The 16,800-nt window shown below is 37.9% G+C and overlaps 2 protein-coding genes across 2 annotated transcripts in view; one reads left to right on the forward strand and one right to left on the reverse strand.

Annotated features, from left to right (window-relative positions):
- The window catches only part of LOC109962824 (myosin-11-like), a 28,916-nt gene extending 21,678 nt beyond the window's left edge, over positions 1–7,238 (reverse strand). The window contains exons 1-4 of the mRNA XM_020604853.1: positions 7,203–7,238; positions 7,052–7,091; positions 3,923–3,962; positions 1,403–1,748 (exon numbers count right to left, since the gene is read on the reverse strand). Of these exons, the coding sequence (XP_020460509.1) occupies positions 1,403–1,567 (165 nt within the window). The 5' untranslated portion in view covers positions 1,568–1,748; positions 3,923–3,962; positions 7,052–7,091; positions 7,203–7,238. The remainder of the gene's footprint in view (positions 1–1,402; positions 1,749–3,922; positions 3,963–7,051; positions 7,092–7,202) is intronic.
- Positions 4,052–10,516, forward strand: hoatz (HOATZ cilia and flagella associated protein). The gene is made up of 3 exons (XM_020604859.1): positions 4,052–4,147; positions 5,430–5,497; positions 7,699–10,516. The coding sequence occupies exons 2-3, from the start codon at positions 5,453–5,455 to the stop codon at positions 8,161–8,163; spliced, it is 510 nt and encodes a 169-aa protein (XP_020460515.1). The 5' UTR covers positions 4,052–4,147; positions 5,430–5,452; the 3' UTR covers positions 8,164–10,516.
- Positions 10,517–16,800: the final 6,284 nt, after the last annotated feature.

Below are 16,800 nucleotides of genomic sequence, written 5' to 3' on the forward strand. Positions count from 1 at the left end.
AGACTTGATTACACACAGGTGGATTCTATTTATCATCATTAGTCATTTAGGTCAACATTGGATCATTCAGAGATCCTCACTGAACTTCTGGAGAGAGTTTGCTGCACTGAAAGTAAAGGGGCTGAATAATTTTGCACGCCCAATTTTTCAGTTTTTTATTTGTTAAAAAGTTTGAAATATCCAATAAATTTCGTTCCACTTCATGATTGTGTCCCACTTGTTGTTGATTCTTCACAAAAAATTACAGTTTTATATCTTTATGTTTGAAGCCTGAAATGTGGCAAAAAGTCGCAAAGTTCAAGGGGGCCGAATACTTTCGCAAGGCACTGTACATATAAAATGGTCAGAATATTAGGAACACCTCTGAATGTAATGTAGTCCAGTACAACACTACCTTTAACTATGACCTCAATAATAAACTGAAACCCAGATTTGAAATGTTGCCTACATTTGTTTATTTGCTTACATTTTATTTTTTTGGGTGCCTTTTTATAATTACTTCACTAAAACTCTGACATTTTGTTATCATTATACGACTATTAGTTAATTTTTTATTTTATTTATCAATCTTTAAACTAGTGGTCAAGTTTTATACATTGGTCTTGCTCCTAAACAGTTATTAGAATTGTCCCATAATAGACTTTAATGGCTAAAAAAATATAAAAGTTAGTTGAATGTGCCTTTTTATTGTAAACTGGCATGCTAGCCATTACTCACAACTATATAGTCATTTAAAATAAAAAAAGGTTTTCTGTTGGTAGTGCTCAAAGTAAATACAGTTTTTAATGTTCTGGGTTAGCCAATTAATGGGTTAAAATGCTTGTTAAAAAGTATGTGTACTTGTAAATAGTCATGTGACTTGCAATACATTTAACTGCACTTGATGTAAAACTAGTTTACAGTCGGCTGGCTTCCCCAGATAGATTTTGCGTTTACAAAGTGAAATTGTATATATATACACATAACTGCCTTTTTAATAGTTTTTTTAAAGTATGTACATGCATGACAAAATACTGCAGACAGAGAAAGGTTCAAAAGATGGATGAAGGAAAAGCTCATTATACAGAGTGATGTACTTTTAAAGTAATCCCATTGAAAGTCTGACTGAAACTGAAACTAACACAAAGTAGCCGTTTGAGGTTTAAATAAGTTTATCTCCACTGCTGAACATTTGATTATTTGTTAAATTCAGACACTTTCGCACAGTGATTGGTAGCTCTGCTCTGCCAGACACAGACTGACAGAAACCAGGTTACTTGAGCTGCACATAAAGGTGTTTTCCAATTACCCATGTAAAATGGTTTCTCTGAGTAGTCTGCTTGCTTACTGTAAATGCATGTACACACACTATAGTACCCTGCAGCATCATTTGATAACAATGACATCACCAAGTGTGCATTACCTCATCACCCTTCTCCTCCTTGATGCTGGCTGGCTCAAAGCCCTCCCTCTCTGATGGCACCCAAACCATCTTCTTGGCTGCCCAGTCAGCTTGTGCCACCCCACTGTTGCAAAAATCATTTTCCAAGAAGAGGCACTTGCTGTCGTCAGTAGCTGGCTCAGCCATGTTGGAAATATCACTCTTAGAAGCTGAATTGAACTGTGTGGTGCAGGTGATCGTGTCAAAGGCGATCTTGGGTGGTTCAGAGGTGATCGAGCTGATGTCTGGATAGTCACCGGTGACTGGTTCAGCCTCTGCTGCAGTGAATGGAGTTGAGTTGATCTCTGACCTCTGTTTGTCTTCTGGCCTATTAGCACAAAAGACGTGGCAGAAAATGTGAACTACTACACAATATGTTTTTTTTTTATTGTAAAATTATGTGTACTCCATTAGTTATGCCACTGATTGTCTGTATTTGTGTATATATTGATCATGTCTGTCTTTTCTGAATTTGAGAAATTCCTCTCCTATTTTCTGAGTATTATCAGTCCATATATGTTGCCAAAATGTAGCAAAATATTAGCCTAAACTGAAGGAGATACTCTGGTGACTTGGTTTTACATTCTCAAAATTTTGGGGACACATTAAAAAAACAATGGTCAAAATTTATGTAGCAGAGGTCAAGCTATGGTGACTTTAATCCCTGATGTGAATCAATTAAAAATGTTGGTTCCTACAGTTCCCATAATACAGAAGTAATAAGTCCATATCTCCAGTAACAGAAACTTTACATTTATACATTTTAACCAAACAGGGCTGCAACTAATGACTATTTCCATTATCAGTTAATCAGTTATTTTGTCCATTCATTGATTAATTGTTTTGTCTAAAAATTTCGTCACAAATTAGAGCAGTAGCCTATTAAAACTTCCTGGAATCAAAATATATAAATTAAAATGTCTAGCAGTATAAATCTCCAACATATTAAGTTTACAATGACATAAATAAAGAATAAGCAACATATTCTCACATTTGAGAAGCTGCAACAAGGTAAATATTGATGCATTTGCTTATGAAATAAACAATAAATAGCTTAGAAAAATATCTACCGTTTATTTTTCTGTTAATCATGAAACCAATCCTGAATGAAAACCCTGATAACATCACTATGACATCATCTGGGTTATTTACTCAGACTAGAATGTTATCTGCAGAGCCAAAGAAGATGTAGTTTAAAATCCTGAGGAAACTGAGCTTCATAAGTTACTAACATTAAGTCTAAATCTATCCTGTTAGCAAAGTTACACAAACATCCTAGCCTGTCAGTTTGGAAAAATATGTAATCAAAATGCTTAATAACATTGTGAGGACAGTTTAGCACAGAGCATATTTGTCACCCCAAGTATATTTTGAGGGATGACTGAGACTCAGCAGGTTTTCACAGGATTAATGGTTCCATCCCCAGCACATGTTGAGTTATTCTCTATTGCTACCAAAGGATTAGTGACTAGATTTCATATTGTGGGTATTTCTCTAACTAAATTTCAGTCACAATATCTAAGCTTTGTAAAACTGAAGTAACTGTCCTTAAACAGTCATGCAACTCCTTCTTAAACATCATCACACAAAAAACGTAGAACTGATGAGTACAATAACAGGACACATTATCTCATGTTTTCTACTGCATTCTCCCTCCCTCTGTGACTCAAATTGCTGTCTTTGCATCCGACACTTCACACAAGTCATTTACATTTGGTTTGACTGAACTGTCTGACAGGTTACTGATGATAACAATCTCTGAACATTTTCCTAGGTTTGCATATAGCTACTTACTGATTTATCCTAGTGTCTGCCTCTTCATGTAGATCACAAGGCTGCTTTGACCTCCCATTGAACAGAGGGCAATAAAACATGAAAAGCAACACACAGATAACCCATATAATCATATAATTGAGCTGCCATGCCAGAATGCCCATGTTTGGCTAACCCTTTACTCTTGGTAGCTTGGTAGCCCAAAGAGTGATACTAGGGACTTAGCAGACATACTACCCTATATGGTTCAGCTCATACTGTAGGTCCAGCCAGGCTTACCGTTTACACCAAAATGGTGACATGTCACTAGACGCATCCATGTGTGGCTCCTGGCATACAGGCAAACCATAGCACATTTGTGAGCAGAAATCAAAATATATTTATTATTATGTACTGGGAAATGTAATGTTTTAATGTACTACCAGCTTTTTAAAGCTTTGCCCACAGCTACAGATTTTCAATCATGCAGCAAACTTTTAGTTTTGAATTACACTGTTTAAATAGTAATTTTCTCTACCATCTGTTACTTTGTAACAGCAAACATAACTAATGTGTTTTGGTCTCATGAGTAACAGAACCTTTACCTGTTAACAGGCCACTTTTTGTCTTTTTCTTTGCAGGTTTAGATGACATTACTACAATTCAGAAGTAATAATAGAATACAATAGAAGTAATAAGAGCCTCTATCTGTCTTCTGCATGAAAATTGTGGCATTTAATTTCTACTCACTGTGCAGTAGGCTACTTCAGTCTTCAGTGCAGGATGTAGGCTGAACTCAAGGGAAAAGAGCATATCATGTCAGGTAAATGAAGTGATGATGATGATGGTGGTTCTGATGTCGTCCTTGCTCCTCAACACTATTTAAACCGACCTACCACACCTGGGGGTGGAGCAACTTGTGCGACCTGCCTCGTTTCCAAAGTTGGCTACAGGTCACGAGCGAGAAATCAAGAGGTTTATTCAAAGCCCCACTTCTACCTGCTAACTCGGCTACAATTAGCCTAATGGTGACGTAGTGAAGAATAAGCTATAGGCTAATTTAGTCATAAACCAGTTCTTAAACTATAGACATGGTGACAGACTTGAAATCTGGTTAGTTATTTTATTTAGTTTGAGGCATAAATGCCTTAAGATAATTCTATAAATAAACCTTAAACCTTTAAATTAACTTTGCCCCTGAAAAAGATGTAGCCTAATTGGTGCAGGTTACAAAAGGAAAAGAGTTCGAGATGAAATAACAGACTATTCATCCTGTAAATGATAACAAACGGTAGACACCTAAAATAAAGTCTTTAAAAGGGTAATTTAGCTTCTTGCTTTCTCTCTCTGTCTTTTTCTTTCTTTAAATGCATAAGGGGAGGCTGAGGAGGTTTGGCATGTCGCCTAGGAGCCTCAGCTGCGTCACTGTCTGGTATGGCAGCACTACTGCTATGAACTACAAGCGCCTGCAAAGAGTGGTAAAGACTGCGGAGAAGATCACCGGGACTCCACTGCCCTCTCTGCAGAGCACCCTGCGGTGGGTGCTTAGGAAAACTGCCTCCATCCTCAAAAACCCCACCCACCCCCAGCACGGACTGTTCACACCCCTACCCTCTGGTCGGAGGCTCAGAGGTGTGAAATGCAGGACCTCTAGAATGAAAAACTATTTATTTCTGACTGACAGCTGATTCAGGACCTCACCTCGTTATTCCACCTGTACTGTTTACATACATACTTAAATGCATAATTGCACACTCACTGCTGACTATTTGCACTTCACGGCTCCCACGTAGCATACATTCTCTCTACATCATATTGTGTTTTTGTTGTATCTTTATTGTGCTTCTTTCTCTTGCTGCTTTAAAGTGCCTTAGATTTGTGTTATTGCCTATTTAGATTTGTGTTATTGCTCATCTATTTTATATACCACTTGTATTGTGTGGCATTCATGCGGACGGCAAAATAAGAATTTCATTGTACAGGGAAACACGTTTCCTAACTGTGCATATGACAAATAAATGCTTTGACCTTTGATAAGAACTAGGCTACATTAGCCTACCCCCACAAATTGGGTTAATTTATTCACAGTACTAGGTGAAATAATGACCGTCGACTATTGATCACACTGTATATTTTCTGTAAACAGCACTGTTTTTTCCCCAGGGTAATATTTACCCCATAGACCTACATTTATTATTGAAAGGTTTGCGCCATACATTCATGGATTGTGCCCATGATATGACTTTTGTCCCTGAAGCTTGCCGTACTAATCACGTTTCCATGGTGACCCTACCAAACAACAGGAAGTGTCATTCGTTTCAGTCGGTAGTCTTTTAACAGTCTTAATTTAATTGTAACATATTCTCACATTTGAGAAGCTGCAACAAGGTAAATATTGATGCATTTGCTTATGAAATAAACAATAAATAGCTTAGAAAAATAGCTACCGTTTATTTTTCTGTTAATCATGAAACCAATCCTGAATGAAAACCCTGATAACATCACTATGACATCATCTGGGTTATTTACTCAGACTAGAATGTTATCTGCAGAGCCAAAGAAGATGTAGTTTAAAATCCTGAGGAAACTGAGCTTCATAAGTTACTAACATTAAGTCTAAATCTATCCTGTTAGCAAAGTTACACAAACATCCTAGCCTGTCAGTTTGGAAAAATATGTAATCAAAATGCTTAATAACATTGTGAGGACAGTTTAGCACAGAGCATATTTGTCACCCCAAGTATATTTTGAGGGATGACTGAGACTCAGCAGGTTTTCACAGGATTAATGGTTCCATCCCCAGCACATGTTGAGTTATTCTCTATTGCTACCAAAGGATTAGTGACTAGATTTCATATTGTGGGTATTTCTCTAACTAAATTTCAGTCACAATATCTAAGCTTTGTAAAACTGAAGTAACTGTCCTTAAACAGTCATGCAACTCCTTCTTAAACATCATCACACAAAAAACGTAGAACTGATGAGTACAATAACAGGACACATTATCTCATGTTTTCTACTGCATTCTCCCTCCCTCTGTGACTCAAATTGCTGTCTTTGCATCCGACACTTCACACAAGTCATTTACATTTGGTTTGACTGAACTGTCTGACAGGTTACTGATGATAACAATCTCTGTACATTTTCCTAGGTTTGCATATAGCTACTTACTGATTTATCCTAGTGTCTGCCTCTTCATGTAGATCACAAGGCTGCTTTGACCTCCCATTGAACAGAGGGCAATAAAACATGAAAAGCAACACACAGATAACCCATATAATCATATAATTGAGCTGCCATGCCAGAATGCCCATGTTTGGCTAACCCTTTACTCTTGGTAGCTTGGTAGCCCAAAGAGTGATACTAGGGACTTAGCAGACATACTACCCTATATGGTTCAGCTCATACTGTAGGTCCAGCCAGGCTTACCGTTTACACCAAAATGGTGACATGTCACTAGACGCATCCATGTGTGGCTCCTGGCATACAGGCAAACCATAGCACATTTGTGAGCAGAAATCAAAATATATTTATTATTATGTACTGGGAAATGTAATGTTTTAATGTACTACCAGCTTTTTAAAGCTTTGCCCACAGCTACAGATTTTCAATCATGCAGCAAACTTTTAGTTTTGAATTACACTGTTTAAATAGTAATTTTCTCTACCATCTGTTACTTTGTAACAGCAAACATAACTAATGTGTTTTGGTCTCATGAGTAACAGAACCTTTACCTGTTAACAGGCCACTTTTTGTCTTTTTCTTTGCAGGTTTAGATGACATTACTACAATTCAGAAGTAATAATAGAATACAATAGAAGTAATAAGAGCCTCTATCTGTCTTCTGCATGAAAATTGTGGCATTTAATTTCTACTCACTGTGCAGTAGGCTACTTCAGTCTTCAGTGCAGGATGTAGGCTGAACTCAAGGGAAAAGAGCATATCATGTCAGGTAAATGAAGTGATGATGATGGTGGTGGTTCTGATGTCGTCCTTGCTCCTCAACACTATTTAAACCGACCCACCACACCTGGGGGTGGAGCAACTTGTGCGACCTGCCTCGTTTCCAAAGTTGGCTACAGGTCACGAGCGAGAAATCAAGAGGTTTATTCAAAGCCCCACTTCTACCTGCTAACTCGGCTACAATTAGCCTAATGGTGACGTAGTGAAGAATAAGCTATAGGCTAATTTAGTCATAAACCAGTTCTTAAACTATAGACATGGTGACAGACTTGAAATCTGGTTAGTTATTTTATTTAGTTTGAGGCATAAATGCCTTAAGATAATTCTATAAATAAACCTTAAACCTTTAAATTAACTTTGCCCCTGAAAAAGATGTAGCCTAATTGGTGCAGGTTACAAAAGGAAAAGAGTTCGAGATGAAATAACAGACTATTCATCCTGTAAATGATAACAAACGGTAGACACCTAAAATAAAGTCTTTAAAAGGGTAATTTAGCTTCTTGGCAATTCAATTAGTTACCCCAGTTACATTTTTCTGTCCTAAAAGTAAAATGTCTGTCCAGGATGAGCCCCCGGAGCAGGAGGACTGTCATAAATTCTTCACTGTGTTTGACGGCTCTTCTCCGGAGGACGTGTCCCACGCCAGGCAACTATGGAGTTCTCTGTCCCTCTTGCCGCCGCTGGAGTCCCGGTTGGTGTCGGCAGATATCCGTCAGAGGTTGCCGGTTTCCCGGCCGCAGCGCAGCAGCACCACCATCACTGTTGGCCCCAAAGTCGCCGCCCCGGGGCCGCTAAGTGTCCATGCTCTACGGCAGAGGCAGGAAGAAAGACAGCGATACGTCGCCATGGCGGACCAGAGGAGAGAGATCCTGGCTCTGCTGAGAAGGCAAAGAGAACAGAGGATCCAGAAGGAGCTCGTTTCGGTGCCCTTCAAACCGAGGGTGAAGATGAGCAGAGACAAGGTGGAGAAGCCACAAAAACCTTCAGACTGTGAGATGGACAAGGAGCTGGTCAAGCAGCTGCAGTAGGAAAAGGACTGATTAAGAGTCTGTGTTTGTTTTAAAAGAATTAAGTGAAGAAATTACAAGTTATTACAATTTATCCTGAGGGGGACATTCATCCAAAATTTGTCAGAAACATTGTCACATCCATAAATATATCAGAACTTGAAGTGATCAGCGAGGAAGGGTGGGGATACTTCAAGAAGAAAATGAGAACGAGCTGGCTACAAAAAGCGTTTGCAACCTTTGTAATCTCTCAAAGGGGTTTGTCATAACGGCAATGGCAGATGTTAGCAGTAACATTAAGAAATTTCTACTCAGTTTACAGTATGTGAGCAAATTCCAGGGTCCTGGTATTTTGCATGGTAGATCACTGCCATAATTGTTAACAAAATATGTTTTGTCTGTGCTTTTCCTGCTAATATTAATGATGTGCATGGGCTTTAAACCTATTAATAAACCTATATAACTTGCTTTCATTTGTCTTATGACAAAGGACTCTTTTGGATTCTTGGTTAGACAAAATGGAGATGCTTAAAGACATAACCTAGGTCTCAGGGAAATTGTGATGGACATTATATAGATACAATAAAACAACCAACAGATTAATTACTAATGAAAATAATAATTACCAGCAGCCCTTTCTCCTAGTGTCAACTAAGAATGGGTAGATTCTATCCTAGTGTGCTCTTGGGCTGTGATCAGGTCACCTGTCCATCACAGGTTTAGACATTATAAGCCCATATACACTATGTCATGGTTATATTTGTTTCATTGATTTTACTTTTGGAGGAAATAGTTTCCTACCAGCTGCAATGACGTTTCTCTGTGAGGGCCGTTATAATTTTTTAATTTTATAGAGTTATGTGAGATTAAATTATGGTTGTATTTCTTGAATTAAGTCCAGATGGTGTCAACTGTGAGATATCATGTATATACAGTGCTGCAGGTCCTGAACAGAGCCAGTGCATATTGCATAACATGGAGTGAAATTTGTGTGAATATTCAAATTCCAAATGTCCAGTGGAGAAGACCTAGCCATAACAGGTTAAGAGGAGGCCTGTTGACCATTGTCTTTAGAAAATTTGCTTAACGTTTTCAAAGCAGGTGGTGCACACACCAGTCTGTAGATGCTCTTTAACCTCTCAGACCCTGATTATTTGTGTAATTTGCCCTTAGGTAGCTTTAAAGTGACCCTCCAATTTAATTGTACACTTTTCTTCAGTCTCCTCCCGTACTGCATGTACACTTTCTCACTGATGAAGAACATCAAGTGCATCAACCTAAAATTTGCACAGAGCAGGAAATGATTTAGACTAAGAAAATATGGTATGTATATAAATCAAATACTGTCCTGAGCAAAGAGATGGGCAGCAGAGAAACACTGTTTTCAAAGCTTGTTATTAACAGTAAGTCTGATGAAATTTTATATTTTTTCAAACTCCATGACGAGACCATAACCAACAGTGAAGGTATTCTGCTAATGCTGATTGTGTGTTTATCCAAAGCCTGATTTGTTTGTATGTGCCATAGAGCTCCACTGTCATTCTGTGCAACTGTATTTACTCTATATTTATTTACTTTAAGTGCCTTGAAATAATACACCAGTGTGCTGATGTTTACCAATCATGTTTACCTCTGTAAAGCAACGGTGTTTCATTTAGCATCTTTTATCAGTTCTTTTCTGTGGTGTTCATTTTAGAAAACCAAAAAACCTCAAAGTGCAACTATAAATTGAAAGCATTTATAGCCACTGAGGACTCTAATTGTCTGTTACAAACTGAGCACTGTGTCACTAATTCTGACTCTAACTTTTCTGTTTAAATCACCATGAGCTGCTTTTTGTGTATGTTCTCAGTGAGAACATCAAACGTTGTTAATTAAAACTGTATAAAAATGGATTTTATGGGATTTTAAAATAATCAGGTCTGTGCAGGTCTTGCTGTGGTAGCTAGCTATCCCAGCGGATGATTAGCCTCTGATACATCTAACAGCAACTAGCTAGCTAGAGCTAGGATGGCTGCTTGGTTTTAGTAACTTCTTTAAAATAACGTTAGCCACCATCTGTCTCTGGCGTCTCTGGTTCATTCTCTGTGGAACATAAAAGTCTATATGTGGCAATGCACCAAAATGTTTTTTGAGATATTTCATTCTCGAGCAAAGTGGTCCATCTCTTTGCAGATATGGATCAATGTCACCCATAGTTGCACTGTTGCACCGAGTGACGTGTTTCTTTGTTACCATGAACACACACTGTACTTTGTTTTAACTCAATCCCACACACACTGCTGCTCGAGTTGCTCAGTGTGGATTTACTGTTCTCTTCCTCTGGAGCCCTGTTAAATAAATTGTAGCATCTTAGCCTTTTTAACATAACATTTTATAGACATGTAATCTATAAGCAAATGGGCCAAATGTTTTGAAACCAGAGCCAGGTTTCAACATGTTTGAGGTTGGTGTAATGATGGGAATTTGCCATAAGATGTCAGTAAAAGCTCATTTATTGGTTTATCTTGATATAGGCTAAGGCAACCTGTGTGTGTGTTTGTGGTTCAGGTATGTCTCCTGGAAGTAAATGTAAGTCTATGTACAGACCCTGTAAGTGATAACTGCAAGGAAATGTGTGTGTGTGTGTGTGTGTGTGTGTGTGCATGGCCTGGTATTACTCACATTGTGGGGATGTAAATCTGTTTACACAGTCACACTGTTGGGACTTAACCTCCTTAAAGCAAGTCCCCAAAAAGTAAATCACTGCATTTTGAATGATGATGCTGGCAAAGTAAGAATTTCATTGTACAGGGAAACATGTTTCCTAACTGTGTATATAACAAATAAACCCGTTGACCTTTGACCTTGACTTGGCTTAAGGTTAGGGTTGGGTTATGATTTGGGTTAAGGTTAGAGTTAGGCAGGTAATGGTTATAGTTAGGGCTAGGGCAAGTCTCCAGGAATTGAATGTAAGTCTATGTAATGTCCCCTGAAGTTGTGTGTGTGTTTCTGTGTGTTGATGCTATAAATGTAGCACATTTATAGGCAAGGATGGAAAAATCTGTTCCACAAATAAAAAGGTGAGTAAGACAGAGGTGAGGTTGTTTGAGTTCCTCACAAATTATTGTCTATCTGTGTGCCCCTGAGTTGCACCCTGACTTTCTTCAACCAGTCAACTGTGTTGGTGTCTGACACCTCAGCCTTCTTTTCTCAGGGGTGGAAACAGATCAGTTTAATATCTGTATGCCAGCTGTTGCTTGCTTGCTTTGCTGCACTTCATCACTGTTCATATGAGAGATGCTGCTCAGAGGGAGTATCACGGTCAGTGGGAACTGATGTTCCTGATATTTAAATGACATTTCATACAGAGCCTCAAGAGATTTTACAGTTTGGAGTGGATGAATGTTCAGCTGCACAAAATTGGCAGCATGTTGCTCGAAAGCCAGTAGTAACTCTTCTCTGTCGAATCTCCTGTTAAACTCCATGCATTTGGTAAAAATGGCCTGATCACTGTTTTCTATTCCTCTTCATGCCTGTTATGAATTGACACTGGGTTGTACCTGTATGAGGTAAAGGTAGAGGTGCCAATTTCAGTGTTTTTGCTTGCATACTGTACATAATTCCTAGAATGCTTGGACAAATATTGCAGAATTCCCCGTAAGATCTATCACCCATGATTTGGATTGAAGTAATATTTCAGATGTACTGATGGAGAACGGTGACATTTATAGGGCTCATGGAAAACTCACTACTGATCAAATTCTAGCTAAAACTGCTCATTTAGAAGAGAGTCAACAGATTCAAAAGTTACTTGCTAGATCCTGAAGAAAACCACCATTAATTATATATAGATTTTCTTTAAATAACTTTTAAATTATTAACAATATCAGTGTGATTCCAAATTAGGGGTAGGTGTTCACAGTGACTGACTTATATTATGAGGGTCAAACTATCATGAGAATATTGTTTTTAGCTGGAATGGGATTATGGGGACAGTGAGCTGCCTTGGGAGAGCTGAGCTCTCTGAGTGCTGTCTAGTTTTTTTATGATTTTAATAACACAAACTAAATTGTCGTGGCAGCAGAAGTTTCACAGCTGAAAATCTCAAAATAAAAGAAGATTATCCAGATGTCACAGTCCCAGTCTTTGTCCGGTCGTGACTCCAAGATCACAAACACTTTATTCCAAAACCATCACCACAACTATATATACTGTATGCTGTAATTAAAATGGATGGCTGATGCTGAATGTGCATGTGTGTGTGGCTAAGACTCAACACAATTAGCTGGGTTAGTTTTATAACTGACTATCAAACACTCAGAGCAAATATGCACATATTTGTATTGTAATTTAATAATTGTAAATACCCTAACTGAAATGTCCTGTTTGAGTAATGTCTGCTGAAAACCACCATGCTCAGCTATTTTAGGAGATTTTTGATCAATAAAAAATAAGAAATAATATATTGGTTATCCATTTTAAAATATATTTATCTTCAGTAGGAGCCATTGGGTTTGAGCCTGAGTGCCACAGTCAGGTTAGGGGGTGTCAGAAATTCCTGACAGATAGACTAACACGTTGGTGGTTCTGGTCTTTCCATGTAAAGTGATAACAAGACAAAACAAGTCTTATCCTGTCACAGAGGAAAGAAATCTCAACTTGTTCAGATATTGTCTGCCCCCTGTAGCGGCCAAAAACTATTTTTACAATATTGAATTTATTTCATGGCTCCAACTAGAAAAACAGTTGAGTCTGTCTGAAACTCTTGCCATTGCATGTATTTACAGTATATATAAACTTTTTTTTTTTTTTTTTTTACATTTTTACTGGATATAAACCAGAGATCTAAATATGTAACCATGTTAAATGACAAGCCATTTAATATGAGCACACACTTGCATACAGCAGTAAACTGAAGTGTTTTGTTTGCTCAGGATACAGAAGAGTTATAAAGATGTTTATGGGTCTGTCACAGTGTTTGGGACACCCTGATGTGTAATACTAAGAAAAAACAAGTGGATAAAAAAAACAGTCAATGCCAGTAAACTGGAGAGGGACACAAATCACAGTGACACATATGTTTTCCAAAGTCTCGTCCCTGAGCATGAGTTTAAAAAGAGGTGATATACAACTGTCTCCTCTCCAGTAAAAGCTATACACCCAGCAGGACGCGGTACAATTCATAAGTACCGGGAGCAGTCTTATAAAAAGTCCCACTTTTAATAAACGTGAGCTGTGGCTGCTCTTTGACTTTGAATCATCCTTTAGGATTCATCACAGTTGTCTCAGAGCTCTCTTTAACTGCCTCACTGTTCTTTTTTCTCTGGGATAGTTGTTACTGCTAACAAAGAGATCTGTGATATAGTTTTTCTGGATCTTGAACTTTTAAAACTGTCTTTGGCAACAAACACTTCTGTTCATTTGACCACACAAACCTAGAGCTTGAGTCAGACTTGAGAAGTTAAAGTTTTTGCTCTTTGTAAAGAAGCCAGGGAAAGCAAAATTACAAGGTTGTTGAGAACAAAGAAGCAAAGTTAAGAGATAAGAGATGAGACTGAGAAAAGCTTGAGTGCCTCTGGTGCTTAGGTGTAAATAAAAGTCCTATTCATTTTCCCCATAGAAATTGTTACATGACTAACTGTTGACTCACTTCTGTGGCTTGTATGGACATGCCACTCTCCTGGTTCAATCATTAACAGGCTACAAAAGATTAAGAAGAGTGTACTGTCTGCATACATTCTTCAAGGCAGACATTAATTATGTCTCCCAAAGTGCATTTCAGCCCAGAACCATCCAGTCACTCAGCCTAAAAGTTTTAACATGTGCTAAAGACATTGACAAAAACTGAAAACACAATGTGCAGTTAAATTGTAAAGCCTTCATCAGCTCTTTCAGCAGATATGGTGAATTGTGTTGTTCTCAACCATAATGACAAGGTGTTTTGAATTTGAACTGAAAAATGAAACAGGAATATCATAAAGGAACAACTCCCACTTTGCAACGCTATAGCCCTGCACTTTGTTTCCAGCTGAATCATGCTCAATCATAACTCTCTACATTGTGTACATTATATATTATTTTAGTTTGTTTTTTTAGTTTGTATGTAATTAATGCTTTTAATAATAATAGTCATTGCTGTGTTTTTGTTTCAATGTGTTTTATGTCACTCATCCTTGAATCACTGAATTTCCCATAATAAAATCCTTCACTTTTGTCTGTTACATTCAGTTAAACCACTTGCTCAGTCATCCATGTTTTAGTTTGTGAATTGCTATGAAAGATTAAATGAAACCAAAAAAAACAACTTATCCTTGTGATTTCTGCAGTGGGCATTCAGTTTTGAAACATCCAGCACTAACCATATATATAAAATGTCACCGTCAATGAGAGCAATTATGCATTGATCACCCTCTGCAATGCCAGGAGAAGAGCTTCGTCCAGGGTGAACGATGGCCAGATGAGTTCATGAGAATATTGGGTATTGATCTCTGGGATGTCTCACTGGAAATGAATTGCATTGCTATAAATGCCTCCTTGTTTCTGGTGTGAAATATATCCTGTTTCCCATTCTTCTTCTAGATGCTCTGTGAGCAAATTACTTGTATTTGAAATGCCAGATTCACTGCAAACAATGCCCAGTGGTGTGTATCCTACCTCACTCTGGTGTATAAATGGTTTTGTTTATTAAAGAAGGTCATACTGCACCGTGAGCCTGTTTGCACTGACTGAAAAATGTAGATCGACCAGATGAAGTATTACCATCATCAAGCCCCATTAAGCCCAGGAGCAGCATACAAATGTGCATCTCATGTATTCTCTGAGTATTAACTATGCTGTACCTCATTAAGTACCAAACAAGAGGTTCATGTCGTTATTTGGAGACAAAGTGCATCATGTATCAACCAGGAAGCTGCTGCTGTATGAACTGAAATTAAAGTGTTACCCACATATAGTCAAATATGCAAATATTTGTCATTACTGTACTTAAAGCTGCACTCACCAATTATTTTATTTTAACAGCGGAGCCGATGACTAAGACTATGATTATGACTATTTGTGATGTCACAGAAGTCACTGTAGTGATGAACTCACTGAATAATATCGCCAAAATGACCAGTACGCCTCAGCTGTACAAAGCTTTTAGTGTCTTTCAGTGCAACAGTCCACATTTTTACTGTGGTTCATTCTCACTGCTCTCATCTCATCACAAATGTTCCTAGTAGCAGCAGAAAGCTGTTTCCATGTTAAAAAAAAATAAGTGTACTGATGAAGTGTACTGACAAGCCAACAGTATACTACAGGACTAGACAGCAGACAGACAAGGTAACTAGCTAAGACCCAAAGAGCCTGCTGTTTCCCTCTGGAATTGGTGGAGACCAAATCATAGTTAAAAGGAGAGTGAACAATGGGCTTGCATCCATCAGGTGGGCTCAAACACCACTACAGAAGAATGCTAATGTTGCTCCATGTTTCCTGGCTGTGTAAGTCTTCAAGTTACTGGGCTTTTTTATCAACAAAGAAACTCACTGTAAAAAAGTACACCCATCTATTATTTATACTATATCTATATTCCTGGAGAGGGTTGCAAGGGGACTAAAAAGAAGTCTAGTACCCAGTTCACTGTACTACAGTTTAAGTTCCACTAGGATGGATTTTTTAATGACTTTATTCTGCAACCGGAGACTTTAAACTCAATATAATATAACCATTAAACTCCAACAGTTAGTATTAGTGGTACTTTAAAACTACAGTATGTGATATTTGTGTGAACAATGTATCGAGTCATTACACAAAATGACTTTTAAATGTAAATACTAAGCATCTGCTCAATGTGTAAATAAGGTTCAAAGTTCCTTCTTGACCTTGGAAACATCAGATGAGAAAACAACCTTACCATAAGGTATGTTGTTAATTTGATTTATTTTAGTTTAGTATTTGTGCTGTACCTGTATGTACCTTGTACCTGTACCTTGAATGTTAAAAGAAAAATTTACAATTGAGATTCCAACTGAAATATTACTACTACTACTACTACTACTACTACTACTAATAATAATAATAATAATAATTAAATGAATGACAGACACTGTTTGACCTCATTCTTTATATCTGATAGCGCCTGCTCTGCTCGACTGCTCTACACCTGTGTGATTAAACAAGACTGTCTAGATTAAAAGGTCCAGTATTCATCATACACTGTAAATACATCTCCAAATGGCAGCACTACAGTTCACCGCTTATTTTATCTTGTTTTGAAAACATGAACTTTAAAGGTGGATCAACCTGAATGTATAATCGATGAGTGCATTCATATACTTAAATGAACTGACATTTTGTTAATTTCTGCAACTGTCTATGATTCAACAGTGAGTGAACCAACAGCCAGAGAGCAAGAGATTTATCATTTACTCTGATGTCTTGTTTGTTGGAACCCCACAATATCTTGCCTGCATGCAGATGAAGTTTGCTCCTCTGCTGCCTTCAGTATCACCCTATGTCTTTACGTTGCAGCTTTGTATGTTGTAATGGGGAAGGTCAAGGTTTTTTGGTTATAAATCACCCATCTCCATTTACACTGTCCAGAGATGCGGTGAACCAAGGGCTTTAATTGCTCAGCTAATCTTCCCACTCTGCACCTTTTCCATTTCAGAGCCCATTCATCAGTTTAGTTGACAC

The sequence above is a fragment of the Monopterus albus genome, unplaced genomic scaffold (assembly GCF_001952655.1).
Source record: "Monopterus albus unplaced genomic scaffold, M_albus_1.0 scaffold68.1, whole genome shotgun sequence".
Taxonomy (NCBI): Eukaryota; Metazoa; Chordata; class Actinopteri; order Synbranchiformes; family Synbranchidae; genus Monopterus; species Monopterus albus.

Bases quoted from the DNA above. Each gene is read 5' to 3' on its own strand.
- hoatz (XM_020604859.1), top strand. From the start codon at position 5,453: ATGGTGACCCTACCAAACAACAGGAAGTGTCATTCGTTTCAGTCG. The intron at 5,498-7,698 runs GTAGTCTTTTAA...ATGTCTGTCCAG, and splicing joins AGTGTCATTCGTTTCAGTCG to GATGAGCCCCCGGAGCAGGA.